This window comes from Prionailurus viverrinus, chromosome A3 (genome assembly GCF_022837055.1).
Source record: "Prionailurus viverrinus isolate Anna chromosome A3, UM_Priviv_1.0, whole genome shotgun sequence".
NCBI lineage: Eukaryota > Metazoa > Chordata > Mammalia > Carnivora > Felidae > Prionailurus > Prionailurus viverrinus.
This window is the reverse complement of record NC_062563.1, coordinates 121,495,340-121,515,352: the sequence shown is the minus strand read 5'-3', so window position 1 is coordinate 121,515,352 and position 20,013 is coordinate 121,495,340. Positions and strand designations below refer to the sequence as shown.

Genomic DNA, 20,013 nt, shown 5'->3' with positions numbered 1-20,013 from the left:
AGCTCCCAGCTGCTCTAACTAAAGAGTACATGGGGATAAATTAGCACAAATAATAGAATACAGTAAAGAGAATATCTAGGACTTGGAGATACAGAATCTGAGCGTAGTAATTATCACTTAACCGTAACTTTCTTCGTTCCCTTTTTGAGTCTGCCATCTACCTGTCCTTTTCCATTTTCCACCAATGAACAGCTCTGGAAAAATTTGATAACCTTTATTGAAAACTAAAACCACTGGGGCACCTGGGTGGCGCAGTCGGTTAAGCGTCCGACTTCAGCCAGGTCACAATCTCGCGGTCCGTGAGTTCGAGCCCCGCGTCAGGCTCTGGGCTGATGGCTCAGAGCCTGGAGCCTGTTTCCAATTCTGTGTCTCCCTCTCTCTCTGCCCCTCCCCCGTTCATGCTCTGTCTCTCTCTGTCCCAAAAATAAATAAATGTTGAAAAAAAAAATTAAAAAAAAAAAAAAAAAAGAAAACTAAAACCACTAAGGCATGGAGGAAAAATAGGGTCCTCTGACAAATATAACTGGTCTTTTGTGTCAGTAAAACCAAGTAAGGGCTGGTGAGATAGCAGAATAAGAGCTTGCTGGAAAGGATGATGGTTAGGCTACAGGATAAATGTGGAAGATGAAGGATGCTTAAAAATTATGAGGATAATTTAGGAACAATATATTTCAGCTTTTCCTTATATTGAATTTCTACAAATTGAATCATTAATTGTTTTATAAGAAGACTGTATTATCCCATAGGGACACTGTTGTGACTGGTAGTTTTGTTTCTGGCCAAGGACCCAGCATTACTATCTTAGATATACCTGATTTAAAAATAAATACATAAAAGTTTAAAAATTGAACTCCGAATCATGAAATAATTGTAAACCTACAGGGAACCTCAGGGATCACAGACTTTAGCCTACCCATTTTACAAATGATGGAATGGTGCCTTTTCCAGAACCATACAGCTAATTGTTGAGAACAGATATCCTTAGGCCCTAATATAGGACCCTTCATTTCTGTCGCATTGCTTTCCACCAAAGCACTAGTAAAAGGACATGACTGTACTGTATGCACTTATTACATAAAAGATACCAGAGGAAATGTAAATAGAAGGAAATAAAAAGGTACCAAAGAAATAAAGTGTTCTTAAAATGTAAAACTAACGTTTTATTATATCATCAAATTGATTTAGATTTAAAACAATAATAAACTAGCTATAATAAGTATTAGATATTTAATTCCTTAAATTTTAGTAGTAGTTTTAACTCTCCATGGGGTGGTTCATGTCCCTTAAAAAAAGAAGAAGTCTTCTACCAGGAAATGTTGAACAGGGGCTTACTGGTTTGTCTGATTGGTTGACTGGTTGGTTAAACTTTCCTCCAGCAAGCAGAGGTACTCTAAATCAACCTATTCATGATTCTCTTCTAAGATAGTCTCTGTATTACCTAATCATTTGTTACCATTGCTAATAATTGAATCAATTTCTCCCTTCCAATCCTGCAGTTGTAGACTCTTGCTCTTTGTGGTTAGTACTGACCTGACCACGCGCGCGCGCACACACACACACACACACACACACACACACACACACACACACACACCCTCCCTTAGTCATTGCCTGTTAGAAGCATTGTTGCTTGTGAAGATCACATAACAGTTGATTTTCTGCTACAACCAACTCTTGACTTCTGATGTAATAAGAGACAAAAGATTAAATAATTACAATTCTTAAAAAATCCAGAATTGTCTATAGTTGCAATCAAGGGTTTATCAGGCTTTGCCCAAGCTATTCTTAAATAACAAAATTTTCTTATTTAAGTTGAAATTTCTACCATTTACATTTATGCCAAGACTTGGGTGACAGCCTTATCAGACAGACTCAGATATATCAGATTCAAGACTCTCACTTAAAGAGGCCTAATATGTTTATTTCCAAACAAACCAAGTGAAATATATATAGAAGGGATTAGTTAAAATGAGAACACACAAATAGTACAATAGATTTGAGTTGATTGTGAGAAGAGGAAAGATAAGGAAAAGACAAATCAGACATTCACAGAAGAGGAAACATGAAAAATACTCAACCTTATTCATTGGGAGGTACAAATTTAGAGCATAAACATTTTTCACCTACTAATTGTAAAAAATAAAGACTGACAGTACCCCAAGTGATGGAGAGGATGTTGGATTAACAGTAACTTCTATATAAGTTCCTAGAAAACAGTTTAATATTATGAAGTTGAATGTTCACATAACCTGTGACTCAACAGTTTTGTTCCTACGTATATACCCTAGAGAAACTCTCACACACATGCACCATGGAAAATGTAGATGATGTTCACAGAAGCACCGATTGTAAAAAAAAAAAAGGGGGGGGGAGGGGGGGACAATTTAGATGTCCCTTGACAGGAGAATGTAAAAACAGAGGGTTGGGGCAAGTGAGGAGTACACACATGATGGGATCGTATAGCTGATGTTCAAGTTCTGAAGTTGGATGGTGGGTTTGCAGGTTTTTATGTTATTAATCTAATTGTGCATGTGTGTGTGTGTGTGTGTGTGTGTGTGTGTGTGTGTGTATAACCTGTATTATTTTGTGTTAATATCAGGTTGCATCAAGAAATAAAACAGATCTGAACAATCCCAAACTGAAACAATTGGTCCCTGGTTAACCAAGGAATAATTTACCTGAATTCTTCCACAGCCATCTAGGAAATTTGTTCAAATAGGATGACAATAGCAAATCACCACTACATTTTTATAAAGCATATGTTCTTTGTGCAGAATGTCTTACAAATCTTAGGTTCTGACATATCTTTTTCTGATGTAACTTTTATTGCCTTCAGTCTTTGTTTACTCTCAAATGCCCAAGACGAGGTAGAAAAGGAAGGTCTTGCCTACTTTCTCATATTCTCTTCACTTAGTTAATGGAAATTAATTTAAACCAAAATAATATATTTCATCTCTGCCTCTCCTTCCCCAATAAGTGTTCCAGTCATTAGGATATATTAGAGTAGGATCCAAAGAGCAAGTATGAGGAGTTGGACCTATATTAGCCTCTGCACCTTCAGGCCTTTGTAGTTTGACTTTAATGCTTGACTGGAATGGAATTTTAGAATATGATGTACTAATATACAACACCCTCAAGGCCAAAACAATTTTTTATTGTCATGTAAGTGATATACTCCATTATCATATGTAACAAAAATTAATAGTTTATTAATGTTTTTGTCCATTAAACATTTAGGAGCGGCAGCACATTTCTTGGATGTAGTTGTTAATTTTGAAATATGGATGACTTATATCAAGAAGCTATCACAAGTGTAAACTTTGATTCTTCATGTAGGCAAAATCATCTCTATTGATACCAGTTCCCTGAGAGCTGCTGGCAGAACTGGCTGGGAAGATTTAGTGAGGAAGTGCATTTATGCTTTTTTCCAACCTCAGGGCAGAGAACCATCTTATGCCAGACAACTGTTTCAAGAAGGTAAAGTTTTTTCTCTCTTAATTACTTTCATTAACCTTGTTTTTTATTCATATCAAGTAATTTATGTAGAACTTATGGCTTGATAAGTATTTTCTCCAAATTACAGTTTTTGCAATAATCAGTTTTAGGAAAGGAAGAAATGGGTAAGCAAAGTAATTCATGAGTGGATCCTGAATTTGGGATGCACATTTTAAAGAAGAGGATATCATGTGGTGGTCACTCACTCACTCATTCATTCATTCATTCATTCAGCAGACATGTATCAAGTTCTTCACATACATAGAACACTATTTCAGATGGCAGGGATACAGTGATGACTAATAAGCAGGGTTTTGCCCTCAAGGAGCTCAAAATATATTAGGACAACATATGACAACTTTAAAGATCAGTGTGACATGGCCTTATGTCTAGAGGTATAACCAAAGAAGAAAAAAATTAATTCTGACTTGGAGAATCAGGGATGGCTGCAGAGAGAAAGTGATCATTTCATCTGGCTTTTGAAGATCATTCCCAGCAGAAGAGACATGTGAAAGGGCTTCTAATTAATATAGAAATCCGTATTATACAGGTTGACTTCATTACTGTTATGGTTCCTGTATCACCTGACTCCTGTTGAAGTTTCAAGTTAAAATATGTCATATGAAATTAATAATTGTATAGATGCTGTGTCCTAGTACTATGGGAGATAAAACAAGTATATTCCTTGCCCTTAAGGAACTTAACAGTATTACAGGAAACATAGGGAAAATTATTTGAGAAAGTTCATAGAATTTCAGAGGTGAGGGTTTTGATACACTTTTAAAATATCACAGAATTATGGTAGCCTAATACTGTGTTCCCAGTATAATTTATTCTCTATTCTCTAATAGTTTCTTTGCAAAGAGACTCTTCGTATGGCTCTTCCTAAATGGCAGTGTAAAAATATTTTCATTATTCTGTCACCCTTCTTAATTTTAATATTTCCCCATAATAGGTTTCCTAACTTTATAGATGATTTGCCATTCATTACATTGTAGGTCAGCTGCTTCCAGATGATACATGGAGAGGAAGCAGCTTGATTTTTTTTGTTTTTTTCAGGAACCCATCTGTATGAATCTCACTAGTCTGGTTACTGTTGGGACAACTTCCTGGAGACTAATAGTTCTCCAGTGGGACTTTTACTAGACTGATACCTTCCCCAAAGATGGTATTTCAGTGGATAAAACCAAGAGTCTGTATTTTTTTTTTTAATGTTTTTAAGTTTATTTATTTATTTTTGAGAGAGAAACAGAGCAAGTGAGTGGGGGAGGGACAGAGAGAGCAGGAGAGAAAGAATCCCAAGCAGGCTCTGCACTGTCAGCATGGAGCCCGATACTGGGCTCGAACTCACAAACCATGAGACTGTGAGCTGAGCCGAAACCAAGAGTCGGATGCTTAACCGACTGAGCCACCCAGGCGCCCCAAGAATCTATATTTTTTTTCAAGTCCCCAGGCAATTCTGAAGTGCAGTCAGGTTTGGAAACCATTGAAGTAAGCAACTATGATGCCATTTACTGGTTGCAAACTTTGTGACTCTCTCTACCAAGAATGGCACTTGAGTTTTGCATAAGTTTGAGTCTCAGAGCACTATCTCCATTCACTGCCTAAAATGCTGAAGTATATGATACTCTTAAGTTTTTGCCTTAACTTTTAAGTTGTGACTTCCAAGGCTTTAATTGAAAGATTTAATTTTATTTGCCTATAATTTATATATATATAATTTATATATAATTTATATATACTTCTGCAGGTCCAGATTATGATCTCATTGTCTAAATGACTAGGTTCCCTGTAGATGTAACTGAACCACAGTTTATGTGTTTCTAAACCATTAAGAATCCTCTATAAAGCAGATTGATTAAAGTGTAACAAGTAACTGTCATTCACATATGAAGTAAAACAATTTAGAGTAAAATGTAAAGAAATATAATTCAGCACCTTTTCCCCATTAGTCATTTCTTCATGTCCTTTTCTTCCACTTCTTTTGGGAAGAAAACATTCCTCAACAGAGATAACTTGTATTTTTCTCAGCACTGTTGTCCAGAGTTCACATGACTCTGATTATATAGTGTTTTGGAGATTCTGGACAATTTGCCAGTGTTCATGGATTGAACACATCTTCTTCTGATATTTCGTACTCAGATTATATAACCTGGTAAGAAAACGATCCGTGAAACCCTCACATGGGGATCATCTGTTAAAGATGTTGACCCGCTGAATGAAAATCTGTGAGGGCCCAGGTATCTTAAACTCCCAAGGCCGTGCTTATTTAAGTACATCAAGTTTGAGGTCTGTCCAGAGTCGGAAGTGGTGTATATTTGCATTTGCTCCCTATTTACCTAAGGACAGTGTGAAAGAGTGAAATTATGCCACTGTGTGAAACTTGATTTTGTGTGACACTTTTAAAAAGTTAAAAGTTTATACAATTCCATAGTGATTGATATTTAGGCAAGAAAAATTTGCCTTCCATGTGTTTTTTTCTGCCCATTAACTTACTCTTTGAAGGTAGTGGCTGGTAGAAAATGATAATATGCATTAAACTTTAAATTAGTTCTTAGCGTAGTTTTTCAGCTGCTTTTGACAGAGATAGTGCATGGACTTTAAAAAAAATTTTTTTTAACATTTATTCTTTTTTTTTTTTTTTAATTTTTTTTTCAATGTTTATTTATTTTTGGGACAGAGAGAGACAGAGCATGAACGGGGGAGGGGCAGAGAGAGAGGGAGACACAGAATTGGAAACAGGCTCCAGGCTCTGAGCCATCAGCCCAGAGCCTGACGCGGGGCTCGAACTCCCAGACCGCGAGATCGTGACCTGGCTGAAGTCGGACGCTTAACCAACTGCGCCACCCAGGCGCCCCAACATTTATTCATTTTTGAGAGACAGAGCACAAACAGGGGAGAGGCAGACAGAGATGGAGACACAGAATCCAAAGCAGGCTCCGGGCTCCGAGCTGTCAACCCAGAGCCCAGTGCAGGGCTCGAACCCATGAACCATCAGATCATGACCTGAGCCAAAGTCAAACGCTCAACTGACTTGAGCCACCCAGGCACCCACCTGCTCATGGACTGTTTTTAAAGGGGGTTTACCGGGGCGCCGGGGTGGCGCAGTAGGTTAAGCGTCCGACTTCAGCCCGGTCACGATCTCGCGGTCCGTGAGTTTGAGCCCTGTGTCGGGCTCTGGGCTGATGGCTCGGAGCCTGGAGCCAGTTTCCGATTCTGTGTCTCCCTCTCTCTCTGCCCCTCCCCCGTTCATGCTCTGTCTCTCTCTGTCCCAAAAATAAATAAACATTGAAAAAAAATTTTTTTAAGGGGGTTTACCATTTTATTTTCTAGAATCAAATTTGTAAACGCACACACACATTTCAGTCAAAGAATATGTGGAAGCATTCAGCATGAACTAGATTACGCAGTGGTTCTCCACTTAGATTAGGGAGAAATGGGGATCACAATCACCTGAGGTACTTTTTAAACTAGGTCCTTGTAGGTGTTTATGGTTTGAAAAGGTTTTCCAGATTTGGTTCAGTTGAGAACCATTCCTTTCAAGAAAGGTTTGGGTTAAATGCATCCCAGAGGTCCTTGATAAGATTCATTGAGGGAAGTTGTTAAACCAGATTTCTGGACTCCACCCACACTACTGAATCAGGGTGTATAGTCTAAGATGTTTTCTTACAGAGAAGTTTGGAAAACGTAAACCTACATTCCACAAGACATTAATAGCTATAACTAAGAAATTATGTTTCGTGCTGAATTCAGTTTGGGGAATGTTTCAGTCCCCCACTCTTGGGGATTCATAAGACATAATTAAGGTATTTAAGTTTCGGAGAGGTTCCACCTTAAAGGTACCTGTTTAATTTTGTTATCCAGACTTATTTTTCCTCAGAATACTTCTTCCTGTAGCACATCTATCAGCATTTAGGGAGAGTAGCATTCATGGGAAGTGTTGGTCTAGATAACCTAGGAAAGTTTTATTAAAGAACTGCTTATTTATTATCAGTGATGTAATGGATCATCATTTCTTGGCTTTGAAGATGTCCATGATATATTGTTATATTGAAAAGTAGGCTATGAAAGCACAGCATATATAGTAGGACTCACTTCTGTATGTTTGTTTATCCAATTCTAGAAGGCTTACAAAATGTGAACAGTGGTTATCTCTGAGTGATGGGATTACAAATGACTTTATCTTACTCTGTTCATTTCTCTATTAATGTTATAATCACAAAATAAAGTTATTTTAATTTAAAAAATCACGAGACAATTGGAAGGAGTTTATAGTATCAAGAAGTTTGGAAGCATTGCTGTAAAACATAAGCACCCATATGAATGATTAACCAGGATGTTCTCTGAGACTTGTGTAATGTGGTTAATTCCATGGTCCTTATCACAGAGTTAACTGAAAATCTTTTTTTGTCAGGCTTGTTGAAAGTATTTAAAATATGAATTTATTTTTCTTTTTTAGAAATTTTGATATACTGAATAGGGTTTGCTCATTGGTGATTGAATATCTTAGAGCATCGAGGGGTAATTTTTTTTCTTTACCTTAATAACAGTTTTTTAAATTGCATTCTTTCTGCACATATCTAGGGAAATACCAAAAGGAAAAAGAAATCTCTCCCAGCATTGACCTGTAGTGCTCTGCCACACATTTTATACCTACCCATACAGTTACTGTCAGTAGCGCATGCTCCTTGAGGTGATCTCGGCACTAGATTGGTGGAGTCACAAACCCAAATAGCTCTAGTTTTACAGCTACAATGGCCAGAGGGAATGGTTTCCTTTGCTTCGTAGCTCTGTTGAGGCCTGTTCTGGAGGGGGGATGAAAACGGTTGTTATTTTAAAGGTTCCTAGAAGAATTTCAGGGGTGTCAATAATGCCACATCAATGGTATCCCTTCACACTAAGTGTTCTAAAAATTGTAGAAATGGACACAGTAGTCAGGAATTACAATAGTAGCTAGCTATATTCCTGGCAGACCTAGACTGGAAAACAAGGCCAGGAGCTATGATCAAAATGACATTCCAAATAGTTTTGTCCAGTCGTAAACCTTGAAACCCGTTTAAAGTGAAAATTTGGTGTGCAGAGCAAATGTTTATCCAGCCAGCTCTGTAAAGCTGTAAAATCATGTCTTAATTCAAAATATGAATGATCATTATATAGGATTGAAGCTATTGGTGTGAATGGTATCTAGGGATTGGTTGAATGTGTATGACTCAGGACGTATGTACTTTGTGTTTGTTTTTTCTTTGGTGTTTATTCAGGAAATATTCATTCAGTACCTGCTATGTACTAGGCTCCATATGAGATATTATCTCACAACATTACCGGCTCCGTTTTAGTGATAATGGGCGAAGATTAATTTGCATTATGAAGTCCTAAACTTGTAAATGACAAAGTCAGAGTTCAAGTCTAAATCTGACTTCTAGGCTCTTATTCTTTTCATTGAACCATATTACTGTCCTGTTTACCTTTCTGTCTGAACAGTTGAGCACCAGAAGAATTTTAGTTAACGGGATAGATAGTCTTAATTAAGTTCTAATAATTAAAACTTTATTTAATATTACCTTTGTTTCTTTTTAAAGAGTGACTGTGTGAATTATGTGTGCTGTCTTTTTTCCACACACTACCATCCAAAATAAATAATCTAACTTGAAATTTTTAAGTGTAGTGATTTCCTTGAATGAAGTTAAGAAGGGTTCCCCAATTTTGGAATTTTTACTAGTTTAGATAGATATAATCCTACAAGTTAAGGCAGCCTAGTTACCAAAGGACCAATCATATTTCTGTAATCCACATTAAAGATCTTAGTGTTCCCATGCTGGTCTGAGTTTCTAGTTCTTTCTCACTTTATACAGCTTACCAACAAATCAAGAAATTTCTCTCCATTAATTTTCATTATAAAAATTAAGTCCAGAGTCATGTAAGAGCAAGAACATAAACTGAGATATAAGCATTTATCTTATCAGCTAAGATTTAAAATCTATCCTTTAAAGAAAAGTTATAGTAGTTGATCACAAGTCATTATTAGTCTGTTTAGATGAGATTCAAGTTGAGGGTCAATCAGCAAGTACTTACTGGGTGATTTTATATGCAAAGCATTGTGCACAATTCAAGGAGAGTGGAAAACAAGAATGGGACACAAAACTAGCCCTTATGTTTATTTTAGCTGATGAAGAAAAATAAATGTCTGAAGTTATCTGCCTCTTATTTAAAGAGATACAAAAGTGACTTCACTCATATGAAATGTAAGATAGAAAACAGATGAACATAAGGGAAGGGAAGCAAAAATAATATAAAAGCCGGAAGGGGGACAAAACGTAAGAGACTCTTAAATATAGAAAACAAACTGAGGGTTGCTGGAGGGGCTGTGGGTAGGGGGATGGGCTTAATGGGCAAGGGGCATTAAGGAGGACCCTTGCTGGGATGAGCACTGGGTGATATATGTAGGGGATGAGTCACTGAATTCTATCCCTGAAATTATTGTTGCACTATATGCTAACTAACTTGGATGTAAATTGAAAAATAAATAAATATATTAATAAAAAATAAAGAGATATAGAAGAAATGTTTAGGAAGCAATGAAAAATAAGATTGGAAATGTAAGTGGTAGTCAGATTGTACATAGCCGTATTGTCCAGTATGGGAGACACTAGCCCCATGTAGCTATTAAGTAGTTGAAATGTGGCTAGTGTGACTGAGGAGCTGAATTTAAAATTTTATTTAATTTTAAATTTAAATAGCCACATGTGGCTGGTGGATACCATATTGGACAGTTCAGCTCAATAGTGAAGAGCCAGTGTTTTCCAGCAGAATGGGGAGATCCTAAGGTCAATAAACAATGATGAAGAAATAGACCAAATGGCATAAGCAAAATAACATGAAATATATCTTGCTTGGCCCTTTACATAGCTATAGCTTTATCATTATCCCAAGTTAATAATTTATTTAAAAATGCTACTTTTTGTTGTAGATATATTTTCCAAAACATATTGGTAAAGATTTAACAGTTTGGGATTTAGGTACACCAAACATTTATTTGTATCCTTATACAAAAATTACTCATTTCCTTTAAGACTGTCTTTCATTAGATGTTATTTCATTAAGTACTAAATTTCTCCGAATGTTATATTTGGTAAATGTACCAGTGATTTGGCCGAAATTGCCAAATGGGTAAGGAATGTGGTTGGTTGGACATAAATCTTAATCCTTTCAATTAAGTTTATATCCTAATTTTGGTACTTAGTTTGATTTGTGTATGGTATAGATTTACAACAGATTATGCCCGCTTCAGTATGTAAAGTATACCCAAAGCAATAAAAGAGAGTATGTCTTCTCTTTACTTAAAGTAATATGTAGCTTCAAAAAATATTTAGTGATTGGTCATTTTAAGTCTTTTTAACATGTCTTTAAAATGTAATAGAAGGGCTTTCTGAAATGTCTTTGAAGAATAGGACTAACATTTATTGCAGGCTAAATTGTAATAGTCATTTGTGGTAGTAATTCTTGTTTTTCAGTGAATATGGTTTTTAACCTTGGTATAGCTGAATCTACCTACTAAATCTTTCTTAAAATAGAATTTTATTATATTGCTAAAATACCTATGACATTTTCTTACTTAGTAGTCTGATATAGCCTTTACATATTTAATAAACACTTACCAATATGGCTAGAATTTGTCTGCTGTTAATAAAGCTTTAAGACAAAAGCAGATCATGTTGTTTATGTAGTAATTTGACTGCCTTAACCTAGTTTTTGTTTTTTATATTAGTAACCATTGGCTTTATCTTGATTTGCTTACTACACTAAATTCAAACATCAAAAACAATACATATGTGAATACAGTAATTTGTCAGTGATTTACATTCCTGAGTGAAAAATTACATTTGAATTTCAGTTAAGTGACTCTGCATACTAATAAAAACAGAGAGAGGGTGAATTTCATTGTATATGAATTACATCTCAGTAAAGCTGTCATTAAATAATCAGCCAGCAAAGGGAAGGAAAAAAAGAAAAAAACTTGTTTGAGGTAATACTGAAAGGGAAAGGAGAGAAGGTTACTTCCTGGTATTTTAATTACTTCCTGGTAATTTGAAGAGCTGTCCCATTATGGAGAAAAATTAAGGTTGACTTTTTTTGCCTGGTTTGAAGTTTCTTCATAATTTTAACTTCTGTGAAGAGGCACTCGTTCAAGTAGTACTAAATGAAAACTTGTCATTAAGTGGTCTATTTCAACCAGAATCTTTTTCCCCCGCTCAGATCTCTGCTTTGTCTGAGGTATTCTTTATTTTGACTGAGCAGGCAGCGGTTGGGAGGGCATTTAAAATGAGGTTCGAGGTAGAAGGAAGGCATGGTAACTCTCCTCCACCCAAAGTGCAAGTGTCAGAATTTTAACTAGGTTTTTCTTTCGTTTGAAACAGTGATGACCCGTGGCACTGCGTCCAGCCCATCCTATAGATTCATATTGAATGATGGGACAATGCTTAGCGCCCACACCAAGTGTAAGCTTTGCTACCCTCAAAGTCCAGACATGCAACCTTTCATCATGGGAATTCATATCATCGACAGGTACTACTTATTTGGAGAGCTTCATATGATATAAGTCAGTTCACATATCTCTTCTTAGAGAAGAAATTTTTTATACTCTTTAATGGCTAGAAAACAAAAATTCTAAATTAAAACTAGCGTGATGAGTATATAATCAGTATATCCATACTGGGTTTTATAGTTTTGTCGTGTAACAGTAGCCCTACTTTTTGTTGTTTTTGTTTTTGTTTTTTGTTTTGTTTTGTTTTGTTTTGTTTTGTTTAAAAAGGGACACAGGGAAGGTTAGGCTGAAAATATGTGTTTTGGGGGTAAAAACCAAAAAAGTGGCTAAAAATATCCAACATTCCACCTGTGAACTTTGGTCTTATAAAAGCTTTCAGAGTTTGTTACTATTGTTATTTTTATTTTTAAAAGCGTTATATTTTCGTTAGTGCAGACTCGATGGCTCCTGAGTTCAAGTTGACAGTTTCTGGAGCTACAAGTCATTAAACTATCAACTTGAGATTTTCGAGTGTCATTGCCTCTAATTTGTTCCCCTCTCTAAATACATTTTACATTGGTATATATGGTAAATTCATGGAACCATTCTTTTATCCTATGAATTATTCAAAACCCTACATTTGTAACTATTTAAAATGTAGCATTAAACAAAAACAAAGACATTTCCCCTCACTTCATCTTTTCCTCATCTGATATATTTGCTTATTGGAACATGGTAATACCAGTCACAAATCTGTTGTCATAATTATGGATTTGAGTAAAGAGCTCGATGAAAATCTGAATTCAGTATTCTGTTTTTTTCTAATTTTAGTTTAATTTATTCTTGTGAGTGGAATTAGCACAGTTCTTTTTTTCATATTGTGATTTCTCTTTCAAAACATCTGCTATGTCTGCATATCACCCTTTTTAATTTTTACATCAGTGACACAGTATTTTCCTTACCCAGTCTTCCTCTTTGGAGTTGAAATACTTAAAAGCTGTAACAAGGGAGTCATGAATAAAGACTTTATAAACAGAGGTGTGGGAAGTTTCTCAACCAAAAATACTATTGTAACGTTAAGTATTTATATTACATTTTGAAAAGTTTAAAAGTACCTATATTGGATTTTTTCCAAGGCCAAGAAAGATTTCTTTTTCCTATAACTGAAACCATTATCAAATTTATGGAACCTTGAGCACCATTTCCCATTAAGTGGTGCTAATATTTCACAATAGTACTAATAGTCCACTGTTTCTCTTTAGTTTAAGGTGATACAGAAGCTCTTTTCTTGATGGCTTGCAGTATTAATGAGGTTAATGGTCTTGGTTTATAATATGCATCATAAAAATATTTTAATGGACACCAGTGGAGATGTTTGAATAATGTCTTTTCTCCTCCTAGGGAACACAGTGGTCTTTCTCCTCAAGATGACACTAATTCTGGAATGTCAATTTCCCGAGTAAACCCGTCCGTCAATTCTAGTATCTCTCCGGCTCATGGTGTGGCTCGTTCATCCACATTGCCACCATCCAACAACAACATGGTATCCCCCAGAGTAAACCGCCAACAGAGCTCAGACCTCCATAGCAGCAGTCATAGTAACTCTAGCAACAGCCAAGGGAGTTTTGGATGCTCACCTGGAAATCAGATTGTAGCCAGTGTTGCCTTAAACCAGGGACAGGCCAGTTCCCAGAGCACTAACCCCTCCTTAAACCTCAATAATTCTCCTATGGAAGGTACAGGAATATCTCTCGCACAGTTCATGTCTCCAAGGAGACAAGTTAGTTCTGGATTGGCAACAAGGCCCAGGATGCCAAACAATTCGTTTCCTCCTAATATTCCAACATTAAGCTCTCCCGTTGGCATGACAGGTACTACCTGTAATAATAGTAACCGATCTTATTCAAACATCCCAGTAACATCTTTACAGAGTATGAATGAAGGACCCAATAACTCCGTTGGCTTCTCTGCCAGTTCTCCAGTCCTCAGGCAGATGAGCTCGCAGAATTCACCTAGCAGATTAAATATACAGCCCACAAAAGCTGAGTCCAAAGATAACAAAGAGATTGCATCCATTTTAAATGAAATGATTCAGTCCGACAACAGCTCTAGTGATGGCAAACCTCTGGATTCCGGGCTTCTGCATAACAATGACAGACTCTCAGATGGAGACAATAAATACTCCCAAACCAGTCACAAACTAGTGCAGCTTCTGACAACAACAGCAGAGCAGCAGTTACGGCATGCCGATATAGACACAAGTTGCAAAGAGGTACTGTCTTGCTCAGGCACTTCCAGCTCGGCCTCTGCTAACTCTTCGAGCGGCTCTTGCCCCTCCTCTCATAGCTCACTGACAGAGCGGCACAAGATTCTGCACAGGCTCTTACAGGAGGGCAGCCCCTCGGATATCACCACTTTATCTGTCGAGCCTGATAAAAAGGACAGTGCGTCTACTTCTGTGTCAGTGACTGGACAGGTACAAGGGAACTCGAGCGTAAAACTAGAACTGGATGCTTCAAAGAAAAAAGAATCAAAAGACCATCAGCTCCTACGATATCTTTTAGATAAAGATGAGAAAGATATAAGATCAACTCCAAACCTGAGCCTGGATGATGTGAAGGTGAAAGTGGAAAAGAAAGAACAGATGGATCCTTGTAACACAAACCCAACCCCAATGACCAAACCTGCTCCTGAGGAAATTAAACTGGAGTCCCAGAGCCAGGTAGGTAATTCCTTGCTTTAGAGAATGAACGTGCATAGTTATTTTTCCCTTTTCATTTGTTTTCCTCCAGCCATAAGCCAGATTTGGATTCAGGCTGTGTTTTGTCCTACCCACTGAGCATATATTAAAAGATTAGTATCAGTGGTTGAAAAAATCACAGGATGCCCTCAAAAGTTCTCGTTGGAACTTCGGAGGGCTACAGTTTTAATGTGGCGTTCTAAGCAAGTAGATGTTTTCTTCTTTCTATAAAATCAGTTCACAACTTTGGAGATTTTTGAGCATACCTTTCCTGCCCCCTCCTCCCAACCCGACCTGTTGAATCCAACTCTGAAAATAGAACCCAGAAGTCGGTATTTTAAAGGAGCTCACCAGGGAACTCTGACGTATAGCTAAGTTTGGGAAGCTCCGATGTAAGTGAAATGGGAGAGAAGTGTGAGGCGGTGGACAGGACTGTCTCGTCTGGCTTGCTTTGCTATTCAATTTCCTTTGAAGCGTTTTCTGAGGCTGTTTTTCTTCTCAGCGTTCAGCCCTTATCAGAAGAGGGACTTCGAGTATTCTGGGAAGTAGGGTACATAACAGGCCCTGACACAGAAGTGAACACAAATAGATCTTTGCATAAATTGTTATGAATTAGAAACCTCTATGTTCAGGCTAAAGTGGGGGTGGAGTGAAATTAACAGCCAGCTTCATTTATTGAATAGTTGCATGGACTCGGGAGGAATTTAAGAAAAACTGAAAATATGGTCTCTTCGCCCTAGGAGCTAACAACTTATTTAGATGGAATATAGACAAGTATGAGATAGCTGGAAATACAGTTACAAAGCAGCTTATTAATGAGACTCTCCGTTGTGAAACAAGATTCACACTTAGTGTGCATAGGTCTTTCATTTCTTGAGCCGGCTTTATATTCTACCTTTGTCTCACAGAGATCTCTCTCTTCCCTCAGACATACTGCATTCTAGGCACATGGAAGTCCTTGCCATTCCTGGGATAAGCCATGTCTCTTCTAAGCATCTTCTGCCTTGCTCTCCTTTCTATGTCTGCTGAACTTCTCCTCATCCTTCACAGACCAGTTCACACATCATCTCTATAAAGCCTCCCCCTCTAGTCCTCGTTAGACATTTCTTTCCTCTGCATTCATAGTGCTCCGTATTGTCTCTGTGCCATTTGCAATAACACTATTGTGGTTAATTCTTCATTGTGCTCTTTGAGGATGAGGCCATCCCTCATGTTTCTTGGTACAAGTAAATTAATACTTTGTTTTTTAAGCTGAAAAACAGCTTTAAATAATAACTATATTAAAACTCTCACTCCTTAAAGTTAACTGTACAATCCTGGTACATCTGTTTTAGTTTACGTGTACGTGCATTTCTGCTGAGTTTATACTAAGAGTGGAATTGCAAGATTATAAGATACGTTTATGTTCATCTTTAGTAGATAATGCCAGTTTTCCTAGTGTGTACAAAGAATTCCTTCTAGTTGTTCCATGTCCTTGCTGATAGTTGGTATTGCCAGTCTTTTAAATTTTAGACATTCTGGGGTCTGTGGTAGTGGTACTTCATAGTTTTAATTGGCATTTCCTTAATAAACATTTATTGATCATTTGGATATCTTCTTTTGTAAATTGCCTATTCAAGTGGCTTGCCCATTTTCCCAATATGTTGTCTTTTTCTAATTGACTTATAAGAGTTCTTTGCATTTTTTTGGATGAGTCCTTTGTTGGTTATATATTTGCAAACTTCTCCATGCTTTGACTTGCCTTTTCTTTCTTTTAATGGTACTTTTGATGAATTGAAGTTCTTCATTTTAATGTAGTCCAATTTGCCAGTCTTTTCCTTTATAATTAGTACTTTTTGCACACGTGTAACAAAATACATGTGCAAAAATGTTCATAGTAGTTTTATTTGTATTAGCCCCAGACTGAAAATACCCATAAATCCATCAAAGTAAGATGGATATATAGTGTGGTATGTTCGTACAATGGGTTCGTTTTCAGCAGTGAAAACAAATTACCTGCTGCTACATGTGGCAAGATCTCTGAATCAGAAATGTAATGTTAAGTGGAAGATGTCAGACATTTAAAAAATGTGTGTATATAATTCTATTTATGCAGTCTGAAAATAGAAATTTTAGTTGTATTAAATAGTGAAACCCTGTTTTATGTTGATGAATTATCTCAAAGTAATCCTAATAGAATAATATTGGGAAATAAAGGTCAGTTTCCTCCTATGTATAACCTCATACAGATGTAGGGATACCTGTCTAGTCTAGAAGATATGTTTCTGGGGTTTTTTTTAATTAATTAATTTTTTTAATGTTTGTTTATTTTTGACAGAGAGACACACAGAGTGTGAGTGGGGGAGGGGCAGAGAGAGAGGGAGACAACAGAATCCGAAGCAGGCTCCAGGCTCTAAGCTGTCAGCACAGAGCCCATTGTAGGGCTCGAACTCAAGAACTGTGAGATCATGACCTGAGCCAAAGTCAGACGCTTAACCGACTGAGCCACCCAGGAGCTCCTAGAATATATGTTTCTTATTTTATCAAATCCTCAAGTGGAAGTGACCTTCTTAGGATCTTTGAAGCTGATGTGCTATTTATTAAGATATTTCCCAAACTATTTCAAATTATAAAGTTAACATCAGTGTGAATTTATTTTTCATTCCATCATATAGTAAGTCATTTTACAAGATTATAAAAAAATATGACAGCAAAAATCATCCATGATCAGTGTAACACAGTACTTTAGATACTTCTTTGCAGTCCAATCTTTTTCCTGTGAGTAAATTTTGTACCCAAATATAGTAGACACATATTATGTGTATATTATCTTATACCTTACACTATATTAATATCATAAGCATCCACATTTTTTCTAGTAGCTCACATAGTTTCAGTGAGGCCCCAATCTTCCTGATTATTTCTTCTTTCTTTCCCTCATAGTCACACTTAACTCACAGAGTATAAGGGAGCACCTTTTTTTCTTTTTTAAAAAAGAAAAATTTTTTAACGTTTATTTATTTTTGAGACAGAGAGAGAGAGAGTATGAACGGGGGAGGGTCAGAAGAGAGGGAGACACAGAATCTGAAACAGGCTCCAGGCTCTGAGCTGTCAGCACAGAGCCCGACACGGGGCTCGAACTCACTGGCCGCGAGATCATGACCTGAGCCGAAGTCGGACACTCAACCAACTGAGCCACTCAGGCGCCCCAGGAGCACCTTTTTTTCTACATTGATTCAGGTAAAGTATAGAATATATTTTCTCTAACTTTGGTTTCCGTTCTTAGTTTACAGCTGACCTTGACCAGTTTGATCAGTTACTACCCACACTGGAGAAGGCAGCCCAGTTGCCAGGTCTGTGTGAGCCGGAGAGGATGGATGGTGCGGTCACCAATGTAACGATCAAATCAGAGACCCTGCCAGCTTCGCTTCAGTCCACCACTGCCAGACCCACTTCCAGGCTGAATAGTATGTGTCGAGGAGAAAACCTCATTTTAAATGTTTAATGATAATATGGGTTAGTGCTTTTGTCTCTCACCATTACCGCACAGACCATTTGTTTGTTGAGAGTAAACTGTCTTTTCTTTTCTTTTTTTTTTTAAGTTTATTGATTTATTTTGAGAGAGAGAGTGTGTGTGTACGCAGAGGAGGAGCAGAAAGAGAGAGAGAGAGAGAGAGAGAAAGGGAGAGAGAGAGAATCCCAAGCAGGCTTCACACTGTCGGTGTCGTCATGAGATCATGACTGACCTGAAATCCAGTGACATATACTTCACTGACTGAGCCACCAGGCCCCCAGAGAGTGAACTATCTTCTTAGTAATGCCACTGTAAATGATATACAGTTACTTTTAAACATATAAACTTGACTCATCATGTGTATTTTAAATTATGGGATAACTTCTATCCTTTTGTAATTAATGTTGAAGCAAATAATTTTGTGTTCTTACCCAAAATATTCCATAGCAGGACTTTCACAAATATAATATTGGTCAAATTGTATTTCCCAAAGTGTCTTCATTGAACACTAGTCCTAGGAGTTGGAAAAAAAAAGGGATTTTGTGCGAAAATCCACTGGGCGGATGGTACATGGCATGGCACGTATGCCATTCCACAGTGCATATTAAAGGTTTTAAAAAGTCCTGTGTTAAAGATACCAGTGTAGATTTCTGTAAAGCATTGACCATACTTTCCTAATTACGGAATTCCTTTTCTCAAGTAATGCATTTTTTTCCCATGGAGCACCATTTAGGAGACAGCTGTGTTGAAATAGGTCACTTCTACTCCAGCCCAAGGAGACACTTTGATAGGATAATACTGCATGAAGATAGGGCTGTCAAGTTTTTTTCACCCATCAAATTTTGAAGTTTACCATAACAGTGGTGGTAATTCCATTGTGTCATCTGGAAACTAACCAGCTCACTTTCAAAATTTGCCTGTGTTCCTGACCAGTCTTGTCATTCTTCTGATGGGATCAGATGTGGGACTCATTTTATTTCAGTTCTACTGCAGCTTTTAGCTGTCATGACACACCTCCTAAAAGTCTGCCAGGATTTCCAGGAAGCTGGAAAGAAAAGTCTTGAGTCATTTCTGACATTTTTGGAAGCAGTTTTTCAGCTGACTAGAGCATTGGTTGTAAGCAGGAGCCCAGATTCAAGTCTCCCGTTCTCCATTTATTAACAGTATTACTTTGGACAGATAAATTTTTTGAGCTTTATTCTCCTTATCTGTAAAAGGAGAATTAGAATTAGATGAAATGACTCCAAAAGCCTCTTCTAATTGGAACTGAGAGGCTCCAGACTCTGGGATGGCAGACACAGTTGGAGAAACAAGAAGGTGCAAGGCTAAAAGGCAATAAAATGAAAGTCTGCATACTGATTGGTTTGATCCTGGTCCCATTCTCCATCTAATATGGGAGACTGGAGGATTTATCTCAGGAGACACTGAATGACCAGAACAGAGATGACTGGCTATAGCTATGGAAGGAGAGCTCCCTAAAGTGCAAAGATCCTCCTGCCATCTAATATCCAACAGAAGTCTCCCAGGAGACAGGCCTCACGCTTAGCTCTCAAAGTCAGTGTTTTAGAACACTAAACAGACACAGCTAGACATCACCAGGATTTTGAGGGAAGTCTGCAACTTGAAAGAGAGTAAAAGAAACAAACAGAAAAAGAGTATGCGGTAGAGCTATACGATGAGTGCATGGACTAAAAAAAAAAAAATGCTGAAATTTTTGAAAAGATAATTTATCCATAAATAATATGGGAAGAAAAAAGGGGGCAA

General features: G+C 37.2%; 1 protein-coding gene across 8 annotated transcripts in view; it reads left to right on the top strand.

The window, feature by feature from the left end:
- The window catches only part of NCOA1 (nuclear receptor coactivator 1), a 216,775-nt gene that overhangs the window by 153,593 nt on the left and 43,169 nt on the right, over positions 1-20,013 (top strand). For all 8 annotated transcript variants that reach the window (XM_047852331.1, XM_047852330.1, XM_047852326.1 and 5 more), the window contains 4 exons: positions 3,337-3,477; positions 11,910-12,057; positions 13,418-14,738; positions 18,022-18,202. In XM_047852331.1, coding sequence (XP_047708287.1) covers positions 3,337-3,477; positions 11,910-12,057; positions 13,418-14,738; positions 18,022-18,202 — 1,791 coding nt within the window. The remainder of the gene's footprint in view (positions 1-3,336; positions 3,478-11,909; positions 12,058-13,417; positions 14,739-18,021; positions 18,203-20,013) is intronic.